The sequence below is a fragment of the Hemiscyllium ocellatum genome, chromosome 19 (assembly GCF_020745735.1).
Source record: "Hemiscyllium ocellatum isolate sHemOce1 chromosome 19, sHemOce1.pat.X.cur, whole genome shotgun sequence".
Lineage (NCBI taxonomy): Eukaryota > Metazoa > Chordata > Chondrichthyes > Orectolobiformes > Hemiscylliidae > Hemiscyllium > Hemiscyllium ocellatum.
Window position 1 is genome coordinate 19471840 of NC_083419.1, and position 24836 is coordinate 19496675.

The 24836-nt window shown below is 42.0% G+C and overlaps 1 protein-coding gene across 3 annotated transcripts in view; it reads right to left on the reverse strand.

Moving 5' to 3' along the window:
- The window catches only part of gas2l3 (growth arrest-specific 2 like 3), a 49011-nt gene extending 24426 nt beyond the window's left edge, over positions 1-24585 (reverse strand). The window contains exons 1-3 of one of the 3 annotated variants that reach the window (XM_060839276.1): positions 24561-24585; positions 24381-24430; positions 2110-2163 (exon numbers count right to left, since the gene is read on the reverse strand). In XM_060839276.1, coding sequence (XP_060695259.1) covers positions 2110-2133 — 24 coding nt within the window. In that variant the 5' untranslated portion in view covers positions 2134-2163; positions 24381-24430; positions 24561-24585. Of the gene's footprint in view, positions 1-2109; positions 2164-24353; positions 24431-24465 lie in introns of those variants that run through there. The other 2 variants (XM_060839275.1, XM_060839277.1) reach the window with 2 other exon arrangements.
- Positions 24586-24836: the final 251 nt, after the last annotated feature.

Genomic DNA, 24836 nt, shown 5'->3' on the forward strand with positions numbered 1-24836 from the left:
GAGAAACAAGTTGATCAGTGAGAGCATTGTTGCTAAAGCCAATTCAGTAATTCAAGAGTCAGAGGGAAAGGATTTGATTTATGACTCAAATGAAGTTTGATGGGTAGGGGAATGAGTGTAACTCTGGACTGCTTCTCATTCCTGTAAAGATGATAAATTCTGTAGAGAGTAAAGAATAAAAAATAACTGCAATGTGGGTTCAGGAAACTAATAATGAATATTGGATTATGTATTTTGAGCATTAGTTGCCAACTAAGTAAATGTTTAGAGTCAGAGTCAGAGTCAGATGTACAGTATGGAAACAGACCCTTCAGTCCAACTCGTGCATGCCAACCAGATATCCCAACCCAATCTAATCACACCTGCCATATTCCTCCAAACCCTTCCTATTCATATACCCATCCAAGTGCCTTTTAAATTGTACCAGCCTCCACCACTTCCTCTGGCAGCTCATTCCATACATGTACCATCCTCTGAAAAAGTTGTCCCTTCTGGACTCTTGAAATGGTTCAGAAAAGTTTTACAGGGATGTTACCAGAGTTGAAGGATTTGAGCTAGAGGGAGAGGCTGAACAGGCTGGACTGTTTTTCCTGGAGTGTTGGAGACTGAAGGGGTGACCTTAAAGGTTTACAGAATTGTGAGGGGCATGGATAGGATAAATAGACAAAGTCATTTCCCTTAGACACAGAACATTCTGAAGAAACTCTGCAAGAATGATAGCGGAATGGAAATGTTAAGTTTCTCCAAGATACTGTCAAACCAGAGTCTCTTGAGCATTTCCTATTTTCAATTCAAATTTCCAGCATTTGTCGTACTTTAATGTTTAGCCAATGTTTATTCTAATTTGTTTGATGCAGTAAAAGCCTTGTCATGTGATCCCTTTACAGCCCACCGAGAAATCAAATCTTTTTCAACATTGTTAATCTCTGTAGGGATTTTAAGTGCAATTGAACCTTGTGTTTCTGTTTGATGGTGTACATGGGGTACAGTTTCATATCTAAACCAAAAGGAAATCAAAATTAATTTTCTTCACAGAACAGGATATGAAAGTGGGATGAGAGTTCCGGCAGGTGAAGCAAACAGCATAGAGACATGTGGTAGTGAAATAAGGGGAAAAATGGCGAGTGAAGACATGGACTGGTGGACCAAAGAGCCTACTACTCTGCCAAACATGCAACACAATCTGTTTATTCACAGTAAACATTGGCCAGAACACCAGGGTGACCAACGCTGTTTTTAAAGTGATGCGAGGTCTTCCTACATCCACTCAAGAGGGTGGACAGGTCATTGGTTTAAAAGGCATACCTCCACGCAGCACTGACAAAGTGCACAGCTGAAAGTGACCAAGTTATTTATTCTTAAATCCCTGTAGCAACGCCAGAACACTCAACATTCTGACCCAAGGAGTGATAGGACCAGTGAGCTACCGCTGACAACTCAGAGGTAATTCAGACGGAGTAAATCATAACAAAGCTAAAGGTTTCTGGAAGTACACAGGGTGGTCAGCATTTTAGAAAAATTAAGTTACAATCTGATTGTTTACAAAACAAGGGTCTTCCATTCAGGCGAGGATAAGGAGGATTCTTTTTCGGAAGGTAGAGTGTATTTGGAACTCTCATCTGCAGACAGAAGTGGAGACAGAGGTCATTGAATGTATTTAAGGCAGAGGTAAGATTCTAGACTAACAACTGTGTCAATGGTTGTCAGAAATAGGCAGGAATACAGAGGTGAAGCTACAACCAAACTAGCCAAATTCTAATTAACTGGCAAGCAGGCTCATCGGGCCAAATGGCCTGTTTCAGTTGCTTATTTGTATGTTCACATGATCCACTCATGAAAAATGCCATCAAATTTTAAAAAAAACAAATCGCAACACATCTTTGACCTGCTGCATATTTTCAATATTCTCCCTTTTCCTCGGCTATGCTAGCTAACTTAGTGCAAACGTCACAGTCCAGAGTTAAGTGCGGAATGGATAATTATGCTGCAACACCCTATTCCACCTGAAGCTTTCAGTCAAAATAAATACAAACATTCTGCCCTCAAAACATTTTACATTTAATTAGTAAAAATTACAATTCATCTTTTCTACTAAAAGTAGAACTTTACCTCAAGACCTTTCTTCAAAGCCATTGCTCCTCCTCACCAATTCCAACTCTCACCCTGGAAAAAAAAGGACAAACAAATTAACCAAGACATCTCCAGTGGAGTAAGAGAGAATTAGTGGTTTAAATCCAGTATGCCTGTTCTGCAGAAGAATTCAGTTTTCATTGCTTTAAAATCCTCTCCCTCTTCCAGGGTAGTCTTTTTAATGAACTTTAAATGAGACTCATTTCAGGATTTTCCATGTGCTAATGGACAGACTGTACAAAGTCATCTAGCCTTCGGCTACAAAATGGTTAAAATTGCAAAGTCTCCTTTCTTCAAAACCTCCATCCCCACCACCACCACATATAACAAGCGGAGACAAATTTAACATAATTGGCAAAATAAATCAGAGGGGAGATGAGAGCCAGTTATGCTGCTCAGAAACATGCTGCCTGAAAAGGCAGTGAAAACTAACTTAATAGAAACATTCAATAGAATAAATAGTTGAAGGGAACAGTTTACCAGGGCCTTGGGAAGCGAGGAGGGATGGGAGGTTCATTGATGTGAGCTTTCAGAGAACTGCATAGAGTCAGAGAGACGTACAGCAAAGAAACAGACCCTTCAGTTCAACGTGTCCATGCCGACCAGAAGTTCCAACCCAATCTAGCCCCACCTGCCAGCACCCGGCCCATATCCCTCCAAACCCTTCTTATTCATATACCCATCCAAATGCCTCTTAAATGTTGCAATTGTACCAGCCTCCACCACTTCCTCTGGAAGCACATTCCATACACGTACCACCCTCTGCATGAAAAAGTTGCCCTTTTAGTCTCTTTTATATCTTCCCCCTCTCCTATGCCCTCTAGTTCTGGACTCCCCGACCCCAGGGAAAGGACTTTGCCTATTTACCCTATCATGCCCCTCAATTTTGTAAACCTCTAAAAAGGTCACCTCTCAGCCTCCAACGCTCCAGGGAAAACAGCCCCAGCCGGTTCAGCCTCTCCCTCTAGCTCAAATCCTCCATACAGGTATAACGAATCAAATGGCCGTCCCAGCGCAGAATGCTACAACGTTTTATTTTAAATTCCACACACCGATTACAATTCATCTTTGGATAAAATGCTGAATTTTCAAGAATAAAGTTGATTTGAGCACATAACATATACCTGTGTTGTACAGGTTTGCATACAGCTCTGTTTGATATCAGTGGTTGGACCGATCTCCACACACACCCCTAAAACAACCACTGAACTTACCAGCATTAAGTTATTTCAGTCTTGATTGTAATTGTCTGCCAAAACACTATTAGCAGAGCCTGACGAAAATTTCTCCAGTCAGCTCACATTGAAAATTCATATGACAATCCAGTCCCTAGTCCTATTCGGCATATTTGCATGTGCAAAATTAAGAAAAAAAAAGTGAATGTCACTAATCTCCTGGGTGGGAAGTGGGCGAATCAAAGGCTGCTCTTTTGGAAACAGTTAACATGCTGTATACTGTAGCGAAGAGGCTCAGGCTCAGATTGACCTGTGGGCTGTCCTGACTGGGTAGTTGACAGTCGGAGTAAATCTTTCCTTCCCGAAGCAACATGCAGAGGAGCACAGTGAACCCTTTGTGTCAGACACCAGCAGAACGAACCCATGCAATCATTGTTTGGTAGAGTGAACAAGGGGAAGCGAGAAGGCCAGAAGACATTGCACTCGACCCAACAAAAGTCTCACTAAAACCAAAGGGGCTGGAGCACAGCCATTGCCAAGAATGGGACAAAGGCAACACATTGTCGAGAACACACTATTCATGCATAGACAGAAAATGCCAAGTTCAGACATTACAAACATGTTCTGCATCTTCAGGAACAACAAGCTGCAATAAACATCGATCACAGGCAACAAAAACAACACACCAGAAGTTTAACACATGATTCAAACCACAATGTAGTACTTTATATCTTATTTTTAAAAATGTTATTGAAATGTTTTAAAAGTTCAGTCACGCAATAGAGCACTTCTTGTCTTAAGAATATACTTGTGCATAAAAACAGAGACATAGGCTTAGATTTTATTCATGTGTAACACCACACAGTGTTGCCTTTTAGTTAGATTTGTTTCCTTAACATCTCAGTTCAAAATATTTTTCTGCCATAACTTGCTGGGAGTATAGGGTGATGAGTGTATAGTGGGGACAACAGAGCATCTGGAAGCTTAGTAAATGATGGGACCATCATTATCTCCTAATCCAATGAAATTGGTCAAACTGAGAAAAACAGTGACATTTCACAGTTTCAATTGTAGCTTTCCCAGGCAGAGGTCATGCAACATGAACAGCAACCCTTCAATTAAAACAACCTTTCAACAGTTAAGTACCAGTCCATTGTTTCTTTCACTGTTGACATACAACTTTTATCGTCTGATTTTAATAAACCAGACCTTCATGAAGTACAGAGACTTTTAAAAAGGACAACAACTGACCCAAAATGGCTGCTGTGATCACCTAAACAAACAGCATAAAGTTTAGTTATAAAGGACATTTCTAAAGCACTGAAACATACTGAAGATATCATATCAGACTCAAAACATTAACATTCTTTCTTTCTCTACTCATGCTCTGCAGCCAGACCGGACTTTCTCCAGTAGATTGTTTTTTTTTCAGATTGCCAGTATCCACAAATGCTATGTTTTTTTTTAAAATAAAAATGAAGGACACTGAAGCAGAGATGTGTGTCACCTGGTTGATACAGACCTTTTGGAAGCATCAAGTGAAAATGCAACTTGGAAATGATTATTCACAGGGACTCAAGGGCGCCTGTAAATTTTGCCACTGTTGAAGAAATGCAATGACAGCTGAACAGATTTACGAGAATGATAGCCACATGTCAGGAGTTCAAATATGAAAATATGTCATAAAAATTCGGCCTGTTTTCTCTAGAGTTTGAAGATTAAGTGAGATCTGATCAAAGTCTTCAAGGTATTAAATGGGAAAAGGTGGGGTAGGTTTTATAAAATCATGGATAGGGTAAATAGACATGGTATTTTCCCTGGGTTGGGGGTGGGGAGTCCAGAACTAGACAGCATAGGTTCATGGTGAGAGGGGAAAAATTTAAAGAGAGACCTAAGGGCAGCGTTTTCACACAAATGGTAGTGCGTGTATGGATTGAGCTGTCAGAGGAAGTGGTAGAGGCTGGTACAATAAAACATTTAAAGTATTGGGAATTCTAGAATTAGGGCATAGTCTGAGAATTAGGGCCAGATCATTCAGGAGACATGCTCAGAAGTATTTGATTGCACAAAAGGTGGTAGGTGTCTGGAAATCTCTTCCACAAATGGCAGTGTGTGCTGGATTAACTGTTAATTTTAAATTTGAGACAAAACTTCTTGCTTAAGAAATAAATTAAGGGATATGGACCAAAAACAGGTAGTGGCTTTATGCCACAGATCAGCCATGATCTCACTGAATAGTGGAGCAGTCTCGAGAGGTTGAATGGCCTACTCCCGTTCCTAAGTTCCAGATGAGACTCAGATCATTCTCACAACCCAAGGACATTAAGAACATGAAAGTGCAGCTGCCCTCACCTTCCTGGATATACTAGACATCTCCAACCATTCACTACCCTTCACGTGTGGCTGTGTTTGAAGTCATGGTTTCAGAATTTCAGAAGTAGTTAAAAAAATTCCTCTTTCACTCAAGAAGAAAGCTGACTTTGTAATTTGACACATCATTTTGGTTTAGTCAATTTCAGTTTAGTTTACTGTGCTAACCTGAGTTGATTCCATTCTCAGATGACTGTTTTGTAGAGTTTGCAGAGATGCAGTGGTTTGCGTTGAGGTTCATCCTGATCAGCTCCATGATCTATGCTGTCTGGTCTATTGCCTGAGACAAAAACCAACTGTGACTGGGAGGACCATCAATTCTGTGAAAGGTGCTCTTTGGTTGACCTGAAACTTAGTCTTCCAGAACAAGGAGTTGACCCTGGCTGAGAGGGGTGGCACGGTGGCTCAGTAGTTTGCCCTGCTGCCTCACAGCACCAGGGACCCAGATTCAATTCCTGCCTCAGGCAACTGTCTGTGTGGAGTTTGCACATTCTCCCAGTGTCAGTGTGGGTTTCCTCCGGGTGCTCTAGTTTCCTCCCACAGTCCAAAGATGTGCGAGTCAGGTGAATTGGCCATGCTAAATTGTCTGTAGTGTTAGATACATTAGTCAGGGGTAAATATACGATAGGGGAATGGGTTTGGCTGAGTCAGTCTTCAAAGGGTCAGTGTGCACTTGTTGGGCTGAAGGGCCTGTTTCCATATTGTACGTAATCTAATCTAACCTAAAGGAATAAAAGTACTCAGTGCAAGCGAGCATGCTGTGTTCCAAAATAGAGGAGTGCACTACCTTCCTCACCTGGTTGTAATAAGATGCAATTTCACAAAACTGGGCGGGGGACTAGGATAGATCTGTCGTTTTCGTGATATTAATGACAGAATTGCACAAAATAGTCAGTAATTGTGTAGCATTTCACAAGGAATTCACAATTCCTACCTCACAAATTGAGACTTGCACATTGGCAACACAATTAAACTCACCATCATTGCCCCTTAAATTCTAGGCTATTGTTGGAGGATCGTCTGATTGCTGTCTATGCAAACTTGACATGTGCAAATTGACTCCTATGTTTCCTATATCACAACAGTGATCAATAATGCTGAAAGTTGTCCAACTGGGGGTGGTGACAACCTCATGGTAATGTCATTGGAACCCAGAACACCTGAAGACATGGATCTACAGCAGATGGTGAAATTTACATTCTATAAATGTTTGAACTGAAAGCTAGCCTAAAAATGAGCATATAATAAAAGCAGAAATTGCAAGAGAAACTCAGCAGATTTGGCAGCATCTGTGGAGTGAAAGCAGAGTTGATGCTTTGAAGAAGGGTCACTAGGCACAAAACATCAACTCCACAGATGTTGGCAGACCAGTTTAAGTTTCTCCAGCATTTTTTGTTGTCATTTCGGATCTTCACCATCCACAGTTGTGACTTATTTTAGTGACCACTGTCTATTGTCATTAAAACCCACCTAGTTCACTCCAGTCCTCTAGGAAAGGAAATTTGCCAACCTTATCCACTTTGGCCTCTGTTTCATTTCAGACCCACAGAAATGTGGTTGACTCAACTGTTATCTGGGCAATTAGAGATGGGTAATCAATGCAATCCTTGCCAGCAAAGACCATAGCCCAGATTTTAAAAAATCATTTTGGAAGGTGGATTTTAAAAGAGAGGCAGAAGGATTTTGATTTGATTTATTATTATTGTCACATATACCTGGGGAGAGTGAAAAGTTTTGTTTTGTGTGCAGTACAAACAGATCATACCATACAAGTGCATTAGGGTAATCAAACAGACCAAAGAATACAATGTTACAGCTGCAGAGAAGGTGAATAAGGATTAGATTAGATTACCTACAGTGTGGAAACAGGCCCTTCGGCCCAACAAGTCCACACCGACCCGCCGAAGCGCAACCCACCCATACCCCTACCCTTACCCCTTCACCTAACACTACGGGCAATTTAGCATGGCCAATTCACCTAACCTGCACATCTTTGGACTGTGGGAGGAAACCGGAGCACCCGGAGGAAACCCACGCAGACACGGGGAGAATGTGCAAACTCCACACAGTCAGTCGCCTGAGGTGGGAATTGAACCCAGGTCTCTGGAGTGAGAGCAACTTTTAATTTTAAAATGGAGAGATCTATTAGGTCTTTCAAGTCTTTTTTAAAGAAAGGTCAGTAAGTCATTTGGATAGTGATCTAAATAAGGCAGCATATGCCTGCAGTGATGTCTTGAGAGTTACAATGGATGACTTGTTGCTGCACAGAGTAAACAGATCAAAGTCATTAGTTTTGCTTTGACTTCAGAGCAAGAGTGTTCAGGTTTTATTTTTAAAATATTGTTGGACCAATCATGGAGTGGATTGCTCCAGCAATTTGTTTATTTTGGATTTCCAGCATCCATGGATTTTTGGTTTTTTCTGTTGTCCAGCTGATGAGAAAAAGAAAGATTAATTCAGAAGGGAGAACAATATTCTTTTAATAGGAGAACTAATTCAGTTCAGTTGGCCATTCACGTCAAGTTCTTTCTCGTCTCGAGTTTCCAAGCTGGATAAGCTTGCACAGCAGTCTTCAAGTTGTTAGAACTGGAAAATTTAAGCCCTCAGAACTGTGAAAAGTTTATGTCAAGTGTAAAATTGTCTCTGCAGTCCACAGTAAAGAAACTGGACAGCACCAGTTAATTGGAAACTTAAGATTGGAGAAGAAATACAATTTCTCTGGATTGGAGTTTCGGTAATGGATATGGTTGGGATACAGATTGAAACGTTCTCTTTTGCTGTTTGCTGCAAGATCTAGCTGTCCTAGAGATGGAGTATTTTGTTTGCTTTTTCATCTTTTGTGTAATAAACTTGTGTTGTGTAAGAATATCTACAGCCTATTGTGAATATGCTGTGAGTAACCACCATGTTAAGTAAACAAAAACATATCATCTATCAATTCAGGTTTCAGTCTAGGATCTGACCTGTTCTGTGGTGCCAACAGTTGGGATTACACTACATTTCAGAAGTACATCACTGGCTCTGAAGTACTTTGGCATGCTGATGTTGTGAAAAGGTGCTACTAAAATGCAATTTTGTCTTTTCTAAAGTGTCACACAGAGCTGTGACAGAGAGAAATACTCTTTGACCAGCTTTCAGACTGGCATTCGTAGGCTTTTTTTTGAAAAACAACCGCTCAGCAACAGATTCTGGCCTTGTTGCACTGATTCAGCTGAGGTCATGGAGCGAATTGAGAAATGTCCACAAGGCAGAACATAACAGTTTGAAAAGTTGCTCCTCAGATAGGAAAGAAAACAAGTTTTTGCATTTATTTGGACCTTTCACAACCCCAGGATGTTCCAGTGCTGTAGATCCAAGGGAGTTGTTTTGAAGTGCAGGACCTGTACTTCAGTATGCAGCAATTCATTTGCATAATGCAAATTCCCACATATCACAATGCGACAATGATTAGATCACCTGGTTGCTGTTGAACAGGGAGGAAATCCTGCTTATCCTCATGATCAAACACAGCATTAATTAACATAGTGACTGGCATTTCACGCTCTGAATATAATTCAAACCTTAGTAGTCAATCAAGCTTCACTGATTATTCACAGCAAACCCACTGTCAAACAATACTGAGCAATTTGTCAAATAATATAACAAACCACCTCAAAATCAAAGTAACTTTTCCAATATAGTGACTGCAGTATTTCCCTTTTGAATCAAATATAGAACATAGAACAATACAGCACAGAACAGGCCCTTTGGCCCACGATGTTGTGCCAAACATCTATCCTAGATTAAGCACCCATCCATGTACCTATCCAATTGCCGCTTAAAGGTCGCCAATGATTCTGACTCTACCACTCCCACGGGCAGCGCATTCCATGCCCCCACCACTCTCTGGGTAAAGAACCCACCCCTGACATCTCACCTATACCTTCCACCCTTCACCTTAAATTTATGTCCCCTTGTAACACTCTGTTGTACCCGGGGAAAAAGTTTGACTGTCTACTCTATCTATTCCTCTGATCATCTTATAAACCTCTATCAAGTCCCCCTTCATCCTTCGCCGTTCCAACAAGAAAAGGCCGAGAACTCTCAACCTATCCTCGTACGACCTATTCTCCATTCCAGGCAACATCCTGGTAAATTTTCTCTGCACCCTCTCCAAAGCTTCCACATCTTTCCTAAAGTGAGGCGACCAGAACTGCACACAGTACTCCAAATGTGGCCTAACCAAAGTCCCGTACAGCTGCAACATCACTTCACGACTCTTGAATTCAATCCCTCTGCTAATGAACGCTAATACACCAGAGGCCTTCTTACAAGCTCTATCCACCTGAGTGGCAACTTTCAAAGATCTATGTACATAGACCCCAAGATCCCTCTGTTCCTCCACCTGACTAAGAACCCTACCGTTAACCCTGTATTCTGCATTCTTATTTGTTCTTCCAAAATGGACAACCTCACACTTGGCAGGGTTGAACTCCATCTGCCACTCCTCAGCCCAGCTCTGCATCATATCTAAGTCCCTTTGCAGTCGACAACAGCCCTCCTCACTGTCCACAACTCCACCAATCTACGTATCATCTGCAAATTTACTGACCCACCCTTCAACTCCCTCATCCAAGTCATTAATAAAAATTACAAACAGCAGAGGACCCAGAACTGATCCCTGCGGAACTCCACTTGTAACTGGGCTCCAGGCTGAATATTTACCATCTACCACCACTCTCTGACTTCGACCGGTTAGCCAGTTCTCTATCCAACAGGCCAAATTTCCCTCTATCCCATGCCTCCTGACTTTCCGCATAAGCCTACCATGGGGAACCTTATCAAATGCCTTACTAAAATTCATGTACACTACATCCACTGCTCTACCCTCATCCACATGCTTGGTCACCTCCTCAAAGAATTCAATAAGACTTGTAAGGCAAGACCTACCCCTCACAAATCTGTGCTGGCTGTCCCTAATCAAGCAGTGTCTTTCCAGACACTCCTAAATCCTATCCCTCAGTACCCTTTCCATTACTTTGCCTACCACAGAAGTAAGACTAACTGGCCTGTAATTCCCGGGGTTATCCCTATTCCCTTTTTTGAACAGGGGCACAACATTTGCCACTCTCCAGTCCCCTGGTACCACCCCCGTTGACAGTGAAGACGAAAAGATCATTGCCAACTGTACTGCAATTTCCTCTCTTGCTTCCCACATAATCCTAGGATATATCCCATCAGGCCCAGGGGACTTGTCTATCCTCAAGTTGTTCAAAACGTCCAACACATCTTCCTTCCTAACAAGTATCTCTTCTAGCTTACCAGTCCGTTTCACACTCTCCTCTTCAACAATACGGTCCCTCTCGTTCATAAATACTGAAGAAAAGTACTCATTCAAGACCTCTCCTATCTCTTCCGACTCAATACATAGTCTCCCACTACTGTCCTTGATCGGACCTACCCTCGTTCTCGTCATTCTCATGTTTCTCACATACGCATAAAATGCCTTGGGGTTATCCTTGATCCTATCCGCCAAGGATTTTTCATGCCCTCTCTTAGCTCTCCTAATCCCTTTCTTCAGGTCCCTTCTGGCTATCCTGTATCCCTCCACTGCTCGGTCTGAACCCTGTTTCCTCAACCTTATGTAAGCCTCCTTCTTCCTCTTTACTAGACATTCAACCTCCCTCGTCAACCAAGGCTCCCTCACTCGACCATTTCTTTCCTGCCTGATAGGTACATACATATCAAAAACACGTCGTATCTGCTCCTTGAAAAAGTTCCACATTTCCACCACATCCTTCCCTGACAGCCTATGCTCCCAACTTATGCTCCTCAAATCCTGTCTTACAGCATCGTAATTTCCCTTCCCCCAATTGTAAAATCTACCCTGTTGCACGCACCTATCTCTCTCCATAACCAAGGTGAAAGTCACAGAATTGTGGTCACCATCACCAAAATGTTCACCCACTAACAAGCCCATCACTTGTCCCGGTTCATTACCGCATACCAAATCCAATATGGCCTCCCCTCTGGTTGGACAATCTACATACTGAGTTAGAAAAGCTTCCTGGACACACTGCACAAACACCGCCCCATCCAATCTACTTGATCTAAAGAGTTTCCAATCAATATTTGGGAAGTTGAAGTCGCCCATGACTACGACCCTGTGGCTTCTGCACCTTTCCAAAATCTGTTTCCCAATCTGTTTCTCCACATCTCTGCTGCTATTGGGGGGCATATAGTAAACACCCAACAAGGTGACTGCACCTTTCCTATTCCTGACTTCAGCCCATACGACCTCCAAAGGCAGATCCCCCTCAAACTTCCTTTCTGCAGCCGTTATACCATTTCTAATTAGCAATGCCACCCCCCCTCCTTTTTTACCACCCTCCCTAATCTTACTGAAACATCTGTAACCAGGAACCTCCAACAACCATTCCTGTCCCTCATCAATCCACGTTTCCGTGATGGCCACAACATCGTAGTCCCAGGTACCGATCCACGCCTTAAGTTCACCCACCTTATTTCTGATACTCCTTGCGTTGAAGTATACGCACTTGAGCCCATCTCTGTGTCCGCAAGTATTCCCTGTCAGTGCTATGTTTCAAATATGTTTCAAAGTATCCTTCTAAACATGAATACATACAGGCCCAGCCTGTCAAGCCTTGCCTCGTAGAATAACTGTCCCAAACCCATGAAACAGTCAAGTGAGCCTGCCTTGAACTGCACTTACACCTTTTCTTAAAAAGGGAGACCAAAACCTCTCATTACTCCTAGATGTGATTTCACCACAGTATATAAATATTGCAAAGAATCCCTACTTTGATGTTTATTCCTCCTTGAAATAATCGACAGCATTTCCAATCTCTTGCTGTACCGAATAATACTTTGATCTTCCCATACCCAGGACTCCCAGATTCCTGAATACCAGAGTTTCCCTCCATTTAAACAATAAATAAATAAATAAATATTCTTTCTGCTGAAGTGGACAAGTTCATATTTACCCACTTCCTATTCCACCTGCCAATTTTTTGCCCATGTACTTACCCATCTACATTCCTTTTGCAGACCTCTTGCATCCTCTTCACAAACCACTTGCCTATCTATTCTTTTATCAGCAAATTTAGCAATCATACATTCAGTGCTTTCATCCATTTTATTAATGGGAATTGTAAATAATTGAGACCTCTGTACTGATTTCTGTTGGGCACAACTTGTCACAGCTTGTGAAACAAAAAAGGTGGCCCAACTATTTCCATCCTCTTGTTAGTTGACAAGAAACAATCAGTTAACTTCCCCAAAGAAAAAAATACATAGAGTCAGAGAGATGTACAGCATGGAAACAGACCTTCGGTCCAACCCGTCCATGCAGCCAGGTATCCCAACCCAATCCAGTCCCACCTGCCAGCACCTGCCCCATATCCCTCCAAACCCTTCCTCTTCATATACCCATTCAAATGCCTCAAATGTTGCAATTGTACTAGCCTCCACCACTTCCTCTGGCAGCTCATTCTATACACCCTCTGTGTGAAAAAGTTGCCCGTTAGGTCTCTTTTATATCTTTCCCCTCTCACCCTAAACCTATGCCCTCTAGTTCTGGACTCCCTGACCCCAGGGAAAAGACTTAGTCTATTTACCCTATCCGTGCCCTTCAATTTTGTAAACCTCTATAAGGTCACCCCTCAGCCTCTGACGCTCTAGGGAAAACAGCCTCTCCCTGTTCAGCCTCTCCCTCTAGTTCAAATCCGCCAACCTTGGCAACATCCTTGTAAATCTTTTCTGAACCCTTTCAAGTTTCACAACATTTTTCCGATAGGAAGGTGACCAGAATTGCACGCAATATTCCAACAGTGGTCTAACCAATATCCTGTACAGCCACAACGTGACCTCCCAACTCCTGTATTCAATACTCTGAATAACAAAAGAAAGCATACTAAACACTTTCTTCACTATCCTATCTACCTGCGACTCCACTTTCAACAAGCTTTGAACCTGCTCTCCAAGGTCTCTGTTCAGCAACACTCTCTAGGACCTTAATGGTAAGTGTATAAGTCCTGCAAAGATTTGCTTTCCCACAATGCAGCACCTCACATTTATCTGAACTAAACTCCATCTGCCACTTCTCAGACCATTGACCCATCTGGTCCAGATCCTGTTGTAATCTGAGGTAGCCCTCTTCGTTGTCCACTACACCTCTAATTTTGGTGTCATCTGCAAACTTACTAACTGTACCTCTTATGCTCGCATCCAAATCATTTACGTAAATGACAAAAAGTAAAGGGCCGAGCACCGATTCTTGTGGCACTCCACTGGTCACAGGCCTCCAGTCTGAAAAACAACCATCCACCACCACCCTCTGTCTTCTATCTTCGAGCCAGTTCTGTATCCAAAATGGCTAATTCTCCCTGTATTCCATGAGATCTAACCTTGCTCATCAGTCTCCCATGAGGAACCTTGTCGAACGCCTTATTGAAGTCCACAGACATCACATCTACCACTTTGCCCACATCAAACCTTTGTTACTTCTTCAAAAAACTCAATCAAGTTTGTGAGACATGATTCCCCACACACAAAGCCTATTCATAAATCAGTCCTTGCCTTTCCAAATACATGTACATCCTGTCCCTCAGGATTCCCTCCAACAACTTGTCCACCGCCAATGACAGGCTGACTGGTCTATAGTTCCCTGACCTGTTCTTACCACCCTTCTTAAACAGTGGCACCACGTTTACTAACCTCCAGTCTTTTGGCACCTCACCTGTTGCTGAGATATTTGTATGATCGATAGCCAGAGGTCCAGCAATCACTTCTCTAGCTTCCCAGTGTTCTCGGGTACACCTGATCAAGTCCTGGGGATTTATCCACCTTTACCCGTTTCAAGACATACAGCACTTCCTCTTCTGTAATCTGGACATTTTGCAAGATATCACCATTTATTTCCCTACAGTCTATTTCTTCCATATCCTTTTCTACAGTAAATATTGATGCAAAATATTCATTTAGTATCTCTCCCCATTTTCTGCGGCTCCACACAAAGACCACCTTGCTGACCTTTGAGGGGCCCTATTCTCTCCCTCATTACCCTTTTATCCTTAAATGTATGGGTGAAAACCCTTTGGATTCTCCTTAATTCTATTTGCCAAAGCTATCTCATGTCCCCGTTTTGCCCTCCTGATTTCCTCTTAAACATACTCCTACTTCCTTCATACTCTAAGGAATCACTCGATCTATCCTGTCTATAGCTTATATATGCTTCCTTCTTTTTCTTAACCAAACCCTCAATTTCTTTAGTCATCCAGCATTCCCAAAACCTACCAGCTTTTCCTTTCACCCTAACAGGAATATACTTTCTCTGGATTCTCATTATCACATTTCCGAAGGCTTCTCATTTTCCAGCCGTCCCTTTACCTGCAAACATCTGCCCCGAAATCAGCTTTCAAAAGTTCTTGTCTAATACCATCAAAATTGGCCTTTCTCCAATTTAGAACTTCAACTTTTAGATCTGCTCTATCCTTTTCCATCACTATTTTAAAACGAATAGAATTATGATCGCTGGCCCCAAAGTGCTCCCCCACTGACACCTCAGTCACCTGCCCTGCCTTATTTCCCAAGAGTAGGTTAAGTTTTGCACCTTCTCTAGTAGGTACATCCACATACTGAATCAGAAAATTGTCTTGTACACACTTAACAAATTCCTCTCCATCTAAACCCTTAACACTATGGCAGTCCCAGTCGATGTTTGGAAAGTTAAAATCCCCTACCATAACCACCCTATTATTCTTACAGATAGCCGAGATCTCCTTACAAATTTATTTCTCAATTTCCCTCCGACTATTAGGGGGTCTATAATACAATCCCAATAATGTGATCATCCCTTTCTTATTTTTCAGTTCCACCCAAATAACTTCCCTGGATATATTTCTGGGAATATCCTCCCTTAGTACAGCTGTAATGCTATCCCTTATCAAAAATGCCACTCCCCTTCCTCTCTTTCCTCCCTTTCTATCCTTCCTGCAGCATTTGTATCCTGGAACATTAAGCTGGCAGTCCTGCCCATCCCTGAGCCATTTTCCATAATTGCTATGATATCCCAGTCCCACGTTCCTAACCATGCCCTGAGTTCATCTGCCTTCCCGGTTAGGCCCCTTGCATTGAAATAAATGCAGTTTAATTTATTAGTCCTACCTTGTCCCTGCTTGCTGTGACCGTTTGACTCACTTCTATTCTCAACACTACCAGTTTCAGATCAATCTCTTTTCTCACTATCTCCCTGGGTCCCACTCCCCTCACCTTACTAGTTTAAATCCTCCCGAGCAGCTCAAGCAAATTTCCCAGCTAGTATATTAGTTCCCTTCCAATTTAGGTGCAATCTGTCCTTCTCGTACAGGTCACTTCTACCCCAAAAAGAGATTCTGATGATCCAAAAATGTGAATCCTTCTTCCATACACCAGCTCCTCAGCCATGCATTCATCTGCTCTATCCTCCTATTCCTGTCCTTATTAGCTCGTAGCACTGGGAGTAATCCAGACATTACTACCCTTGAGGATCTCCTTTTTAAATTTCTGCCTAATTCTCTCATTTCCATTCAGAATCTCAACCTTTTCCCTTCCTATGTCGTTGGTTCCAATGTGGACAATAATCTCCTGCTGGGCCCTCTCCCCCCGTGAGAACATTCTGCACCCTCTCTGAGACATCCTTGATCCTGGCACCAGGGGAACAACACACCATTCCGCTTTTTCTCTGCTGGCCACACAAACGTCTGTACCTCGGACTACAGAATCCCCTAACACAATTGATCTGTTGGAAGCCTACGTACCCCTCGTTGCATTAGAGCCCGTCTCAATACCAGAAACTTGGCTGTGTGTGCTAGTTCCCCTGAGAATCCATCACCCCCTACATTTTCCAAAACAGTATACTTGTTTGAAATGGGTATATCCACAAAAGACCCTAGGTGCCTACCTCTCTTACCCTTCCCGGAGTTAACCCATCTATGTTACTGTATCCGAGACTTTCCCCCCTTCCAAAACTGCCATCCGTCACATACTGTTGCAAATTCCTCATCACTTTAACTGTCTGCCCAACCAATCGATGCAATCTGAAAGGATTTGCATCCAACAGCATTTATGGCAGATATAACCCTTTAACCCACAGTAACCCTTTAACTCTCTTTAGATTCCCACATTTGACAAGAAGTACATATCACTGTACTACAGGCCATTTTTGTTCCTTCACTATCTGCAGACCCAGAAATAACACTATCTTACTCCTCTACAAAACACTGCCCCAGGTTAAAATATAAGCCATAACTATCAATTTAAAGTTTAATCAATAGACATAGCTCCAAAAACATAGTCAAGGAAGAACCCACTCTACTCACTACTGCAGCCTCTCTGTTGTACACACTTTAAACAACAATTAACTTATCTGACTCTGTGCTGTAAACTTTGCCCAAACAGGTTCCTCCAAGATTAGTTGTGAATTTCACTGTTAATTTTCCAGACGCACTATGATGTCCAGCGATACATGCATTCAAAAACAGCAAAGGCAGTAACTGTGCAGGTTCTCGCTCTCTCTCGCTCTGTCCTCACCATGTGCTTCCTTTGTCTGCTTTTTTCCCCTTTTAAAACTGCTGTTGTTTTGACTTTTTTTTCCCCAAAGTTCCAAAACAATGCAACAGCATATAAAATAGTAATTGCTGCTCCTGGAATTCGAGGAAATCACCTCCAGCACCTAAAATACCTCAAAAAAAGGAGCAACTGTTCCAACCAGACATTTTTCCAGTCCTCCATCTTGGATTACCCAGAAGTGAATACTAATTTTGTGCGGTAATCTTTGATGTGGCATCTTGTCAAATACCTTCCCAAAGTATACACTTCAAAGTCTACCTTCTACATCGCTTACTGCTTCTTCAAAAACCCTAAACTAGCCAAAGCTGATACCTATCATAAAACCCTTTTAATTCTGCATGATTACCTTATGATCTTCCAAGTGCCTTATTATAATTTTCTCAATAATAAATTCTTCGATCTTTCCATGACAGACATTAGACCTATAGTTTCTTGCTTTGTCTGTCTCCTTCTTTGAAGAGAAGGGTAAACACTTGCTATTTCCCAATATCATTCTTCATTTGAGATTCTGAAAGATCCAATAGCTCAAGTGGTTTGGGATTCTAAGGGGCTAACAAGATAGCTATACCAATTTGCTGGCACATGCACAATGGGCTGAATAGCTTCCTTTGGCACTTTATCATATGATTCCAATACATCCGTTTTATAAATCACCTCAAACAGCTTTCAAAACAAGTCAATATATTCTTGGCCACCAGCTAGAAGGACAGGAACAGTAGATGTATAGAGACACACTTACCTGCAAGGTCCCCTGCAAAGCCCACACCATTCTAACTTGAAACTATCATCATTCTTTCACTGTCACTAGGTCAAACTCCTGGAACACTCTCCCAAACCATGGACCTATGCTACATGGACCTCATCAGTTTGAGGCCTAGGTTCACTGTTATATTCAGGAGGGCAATCAGATAGGCAAATGACAGCGAGATCAACAATACATCTCTCAGTGCTACATCTGGGCCACTTTGCACTTGCTAAATTAAGCCTTCAAATGTGTACTGTCAAAACTGGAAAAAAACTGATCTATAGTTGAAATGCATGTCATATATGCTGTTACCTCTGTCATAACCAGATAGAGATGTACAGCATAGAAAGATCTTTTGGTCCAACTCGTCCATGCCAACCAGATTCATCTAGTCCCATTTGCCAGCACTTGGTCCATATCCCTCTAAACCCCTCCTATTCATAAATCTGTTCAGATTACTTTTAGATGTTGTAATTCTACTAGACAACACCATTTCCTCTGGTAGCTCATTCCATACACGCACCACTCTGCGTGAAAAAGGTGCCCCTTCGGTCTGTTTTAAATCTTTCTCCTCTCACCTATACCTTCTAGTTCTGGACTTCCGCCACCCCAGGGAAGAGGCCTTGTCTATTTACCCCAGCCATGCCCCTCATGATTTTATAAACCTCTAAGACGACCCTTCAGCCTCCAATGTTCTAGGGAAAATCAGCCCCAGCCTATTCAGCCTCTCCCTATAGTTCAAATCCTCCAACACTGGCAACATCCTTGTACAAAGTTAGAAGTCACGCAACACCAGGTTATCGTCTAATAGGTTTGTTTGTAAGCACTAGCTTTTGGAGCACTCTGTACGATAACTTGGTTTTGCGTGATTTCTAACTTTGTACACCCCAGTCCAACACCAACACCAACACCTCCAAATCATAACACCCTCGTAAATCTTCTCTGAACCCTTAAGTTTCACCCTGAACCTCTCACTAATTTTCATTAGCCAAAGAAACATTAACCTTGCACAGACATTTGACAAATTCAGGATCATGCCCCTGAAAATTATCAAGGAAAATTAAGTGTATTTTGAAGATCTCAGCCATGCAGTAAACAAAAGCATTCGACTTACAGAAGAGACAGCCCAGAAACAGACAACAAGCCTATTGGTCTACGGCATAATCCATGATCTACATAAGCATCCTCCATTCCGGTTTCATCTCATCCCATCAACATTCTCTCCTGCATTAAATCCAATGTTTAAGAGAGATAGATTTTTGACTGACAAGTGAGGCAAGGACTATGAGATGCAGGTATGAAAGTGGAGTTGAGGCCACAATCAGATCAACCATGAATAGCGCAGCAAGCTAGAAAGGCTAACTGGCCTCGTCCTGAATTTGACAAAACCAAGAGCTGAGTATTCATGTGCGATTGAATGCATGCCATGGATTCAACTTTATATTCCTGACTTTAAAGCCTAGCAATTCACCATGGCCTGTGAAATCTGCATCATGAAGTATTGAGGAAGAGTCTTACATTCACAAATCAACTCAGGATGTCCCAAAAAAAAGTAGAAAATAGTCAAAGTAGACCATTTGCCTCTTCAAGCCTACTCTGCTGTTCAATATGATTGCAGCTAGTCATCCATCTCAGTAGACTGTACCAGCTTTCTCCCCACACCCTTGGACCTTAGCCCTAAGAATACACAAACATGTATATATGATCCCTTCTTAAATATTCCAACATTTTGGCCTCAATCACTTTGTGGTGAAGAATTCTACACACTCACCACTCTCTGGGTGAAGAAATCTTCCTATCTCCATCCTAAATAGATTGCACACTCTGTATCCTCAGACTGTGCCCCTGGCTCTGCACTTCTAGGTCAATCAGAACATTTTTTTTTGCATTTACCCTATCTTGTCTTGTTAGAATTTTATAGGTTTCCGTCAAATCCCATCTCATTCTTCAAAACACCAATGCCCTAACCAATCAAAATCTCTCTTCATACGTCAGTACTGCCATACAAGGAGTCAACCTGGTAAACCTTTGTTGCATTCCCTCCATAGCCAGAACATCCTTTCTCAAATACGGAGACCATAAGTCCACACAGTACTCAAAGTCTGAGCTCACCAATGCCAAAACACAATTGGCTGTATAGCCACTATTGCAACGTGGGAAGCATCATCTCATCCGCATATAGCGAGCTCTTACAGCCAACACCCTGTTTTCGTGACCTTGTCTGAGGGATAAGGTAAGGTCTAGGATAACATGGAAAATACACCACCTCTTCAAAAGGAGTGGCATGGAACTTTTAACCACAAACTAAGAGGGCAGGCAAGGTCACATCTGAAAGACAGTACCTCCAAAAGTGCCACATTCCAACATCACTGAACTGAAGTGTCAGTCTGCACTTTGTACTCAGTTTTATGAAAACACTTGAACCCCATAGCATTCAGTTAGATGAGTGCTACCCACTGAGCCAAGGCAGACAGTAGAGCACATACTGACTCTAAACCATTGAATACAGCTCACAATATCTCACCTCATTGAAAACATTCACCAAAATGCATTTAAATATCAGGGGAATTTATATTTGTGAATGTTGAAATTATGAAAAAGAGAAATCAATATTTCTGTGCTACACTGCACACACACAATACAACAAACTTGAAGTCAATTAGATTCTCCCAACTTGCCTGGATCTGTGCAGTTCTAACAACACAAGATGCTTGACACCATCCAGAACAAAGCTGCTTGCTTGATTAGTACCACATCCATAAGCATCCACTCCCTCCACTGATGTTCAGTAGCAGTAGTGTGTACAATCTACAAGATGCACTGTAGGAATTCACCAAAGATCCTTCCACAGCACCTACCAAACCCATGATCATCTAAAAGTAAAGGGCAGCAGGGCTTTCAACCACAACCTCTGACTCAAGTGAGGGAAACTGCTCCTCATTGAGCAGCATGCCACGTATAATGATTACAACACGTGTTTATTTTCATTCCTATCCCAATAGACAAACATTATATGCTCTTGAACAATTCTGTCTTTTGTCACAGTAGATTGGGAGTGGCTAGGCCACAGGCAAATTTGTTGTTCCATGGACGAACAAACGTGACTCATTTTTGTAATGATGACAACCAGAAGAATGTTCAACTTCCTTTTTTCAAAAATAAATTCTTAGCTGTTTGAAAAGGAAAAAGATCCAAGTGCACAAAACTGAAGAACAGAACAGAACACGTGTCTTGATACATGCTTAAGGAAACAAGCCTTTCTGCATGGATTAATTGAAATCTGGAACTTTTTGCACTGATTAGTGTTATATTCTCATTGGTTTGTTCAAATCCCTCCATGACCTCAGCCCTCCTGTCAGTCACTTCATGCCCTCCAAGCTAAGGTATTTGCATTCTACCAATTGACGCCTGACTTCAATCACTCCAAAATTAGCAGCTGCACTTTAATTGCCTGAGCCCTAACCATTCGAATTCCCTGTCCACCTTTCTCTCCACTCTTTAGAGATTTTAAATCTACTTCATTAACCTGGCCAAACAGCTCGTACGGTTTTGGTTTTTAAAAAAAAACAGACTTTTCCTATAAACTAATCTGTTCAATATAATACACAGGAGTGAAGGGACAAATGCATTTTTAAATACAAACAAACAGCAAAAAAAACAATTTCCATTTGATCCTGGGTTATACACAATGAACTTAGTTAATTTTTGATTTATTGGCAGCCATATACAGTGCACACTGAACAGGAGGCATGACTGAAACTTGGCAAGAATTGAAATGCTATTGCATCACGTAAACCTAACTGCGATAATTTTGTGTTGTGTTTAGTAACCATTAATGGGTGCAGAATGCCCAATTAACAAAATATGCCTGCTTGGCACATCACAGTACATGGTCTGTCACAGCATTTAACACAGTACAAAAGTACTCAAGTATTTAACAAAGACTGTACATCGCAATTCGCAGGAAAGGTCTGCAGCATGATTTTCCAACTCTCAAATCCAGACTTTGAATAGCAATTAACCTCTGAATGAGATCATCCAACTTTCACTTATCAACTGAAGTGCTGCAGCCTTAAAGGGTATGCCTGCGTATAGGCAATCGAACACTGTTCTTATTCAAAAAGATTTGAAGCTTCAAATTCCCTATCCTACAGGGCTCTGCATGTTCAGTTGTTGCATATACTGAGATCAATGGATTTTGAACACTGAAGGAATTTGGAGATATGGGAATGGGACAGGAAGGCGGATTCGGGCAGCTCATTATCTTGAACCTATCAAATGGTGAAGCAAGGGGTCCAGTGGTCTCTTCCAGCCCCTACTTTTTCTATTCCTAAACAACACTGCATCTTGCATCTGTATTTGGGGCAAGACTGGCTCATTACTCAGGGGCATGACTCCAATGGTTATTAGAATTTAAATTTCAACTAATAAATTAAATCTGCAATGTAAAGCCAGTCTGAATCCATCAGTAATAGCAGATAGAAATGACTCAGGTTTTTACAAGAACCTGGTCCATTAATACACTTTAACGAAGGAAAACTGCTGACTTTACCTAATCTAACTACCTGTGACTTCACACTCACAATACTGATTACTCCTAAACGCACTCAAATGACTGAGCAAACTACTCCATTCAAGGGCAACTGGGGATGAGCAACAATATTGGCCTTGCCAATGACTCTCACATCCCATGAAAGAAAGAAAATAACTTCCATTCCTTTAAAACGGTAAAAACCCCAATGTTGTTCATAGGTACCTAATCGGAAATAGTTTGACACCAAGGCACAAAAGTAAACTGTTAGCTCAAGTGACCAAAAGCTGAGGTAAAGAGTATAAAAGGGGTAAAACTTCAAGTGGTAATCTGGAGTCAGAGTGAAAGAGGACTTTCTGTTCATTCTAAAATCCACATGGTTTACCCCACTGCATTCAAAAGGCAGTCACAACACAAGCTCCTTTTAAGTAGCTTTATATTTCAAATGGAGGCAAAAGTGAGGTCTGCAGATGCTGGAGATCAGAGCTGAAAATGTGTTGCTGGAAAAGCGCAGCAGGTCAGGCAGCATCCAAGGAACAGGAGATTCGACGTTTCGGGCATAAGTCTTTCATTCCTGATGAAGGGCTTATGCCCGAAATGTCGAATTTCCTGTTCCTTGGATGCTGCCTGACCTGCTGCGCTTTTCCAGCAACACATTTTCAGCTTATATTTCAAATGCAAGGTATTGATTTTTGAGGAAGCCAAGTTTGGGAACTTGAGTTAGTAGAGGGAGATGTATAAGCAATCAGGAAATTGTACAAATTTCAAGAGCTAACTTTGTCTATTATGATATTATCAACTGAAAAGAAGAAACTTAAGAAATTTAAAATATCAGAGGATAGCAGGTGTAAAAATATTTAGACAGATTTACAGCACTCTAAAAGCCACAAAACCTAATTGCACTAATAGGGCATGGATCAGCACTAGAATGCAATTTTAACATTCAATTGAAATAGTGTTTTGCTGCTTGATACAACCATCCCCTGCTCAGTCTTTGTGAAGCTTCATCTTCACCATTAGACCTTTCCCCATACCTCCCAGCCTTGCCCAGTAAAAGCCCATCCATCCCTTCTCAACCTTTGCTCCCAATGTCACTATTATCCACTTGTTGCCTGTTCTTCACTGTTCACAAATTCACAAATCCATGATAACAAGGCTCAATCTCATCTTTATTTTCTTTATTCTGCATTTCAGCTCCAAAATCTGTGCCAGCTCAAACACGAACACAATTGCCCTGACTGGCATCACCCAGTGTTGGAGCTTCACTACAGCTTCAATCTCACGAGTCATAGATTGGAAATTGCAAGACTCCCTACTCCCCACCCAGGCATATCCACAGCAATCCTCCATCCCTTATAACCCTCTGCATTCCTAATCCCTCTCGCCATCTTATAAACTCCCCTGTACCCCATCTAGTCCCTGGACCCTCATTGAATGTAGGAGAATCGCAGCAGGATAATCTGAAAACCTTATACCCCACCTGCACTTACTTTAAACCCCTGTATCATCCCAATACGCACTCTGCCCTCCTCTACCTCCCTTTTATACCTTCAAATCACTTTGTACTTGTCTTTACCAAACTTATATCTGCTACAATCCTCCCCATATCCACATTAATCCCCAAATAACCTCACTATATCCACATAACCCAAAATAACCTCACTATACCTATAATAATCGCCAAATAACCTCACTATATCCACGTTAACCCCCCCATACGACTTCTCTGTAACCACTAAACCCTGTGTACATTCCTACATATCCATTTCCGACCACCTCCTGCTCTCCGCCGTACCTTCCTGAACCCCACAGGTAACTTCACCTGGAGCGTTTATAGTAATTCCGTCCCGGGGAGCGGCAGAAACTTTGTCTCTAAAATGTAACGAGAGAAAGAGACAAAGTATCACCTGAAGATCCGCCAGTGGTCCGCGCTACCCGGGTCCCTCCAGGGTCCTGCTGTCCTCCCGCCCTACTCCGCACGGAATAATCCCTCACTACCCACCTCCTGTCAGTTTAGGCTGGACTAGACTCCCCCAGGGTCCTCCCTCCCACTCACCTCATTCATTGTGAAACCGCCCTTGATCCGACAGAAAGCGCTATTCGAATTAGCCAATAACAACGCGAGTTTCGGCGAGTGGGCGTGGTTTATAGAGGGGGCGGGGCATCATTGAAAGAAGGCAGTGTCTCCACATTTCCAAACGCTGTCACGAGGGATTCTAAAGTACACACACTGCACAAATACACTTTACTTTCAGACGCCAATTATAACTGTTTGTCT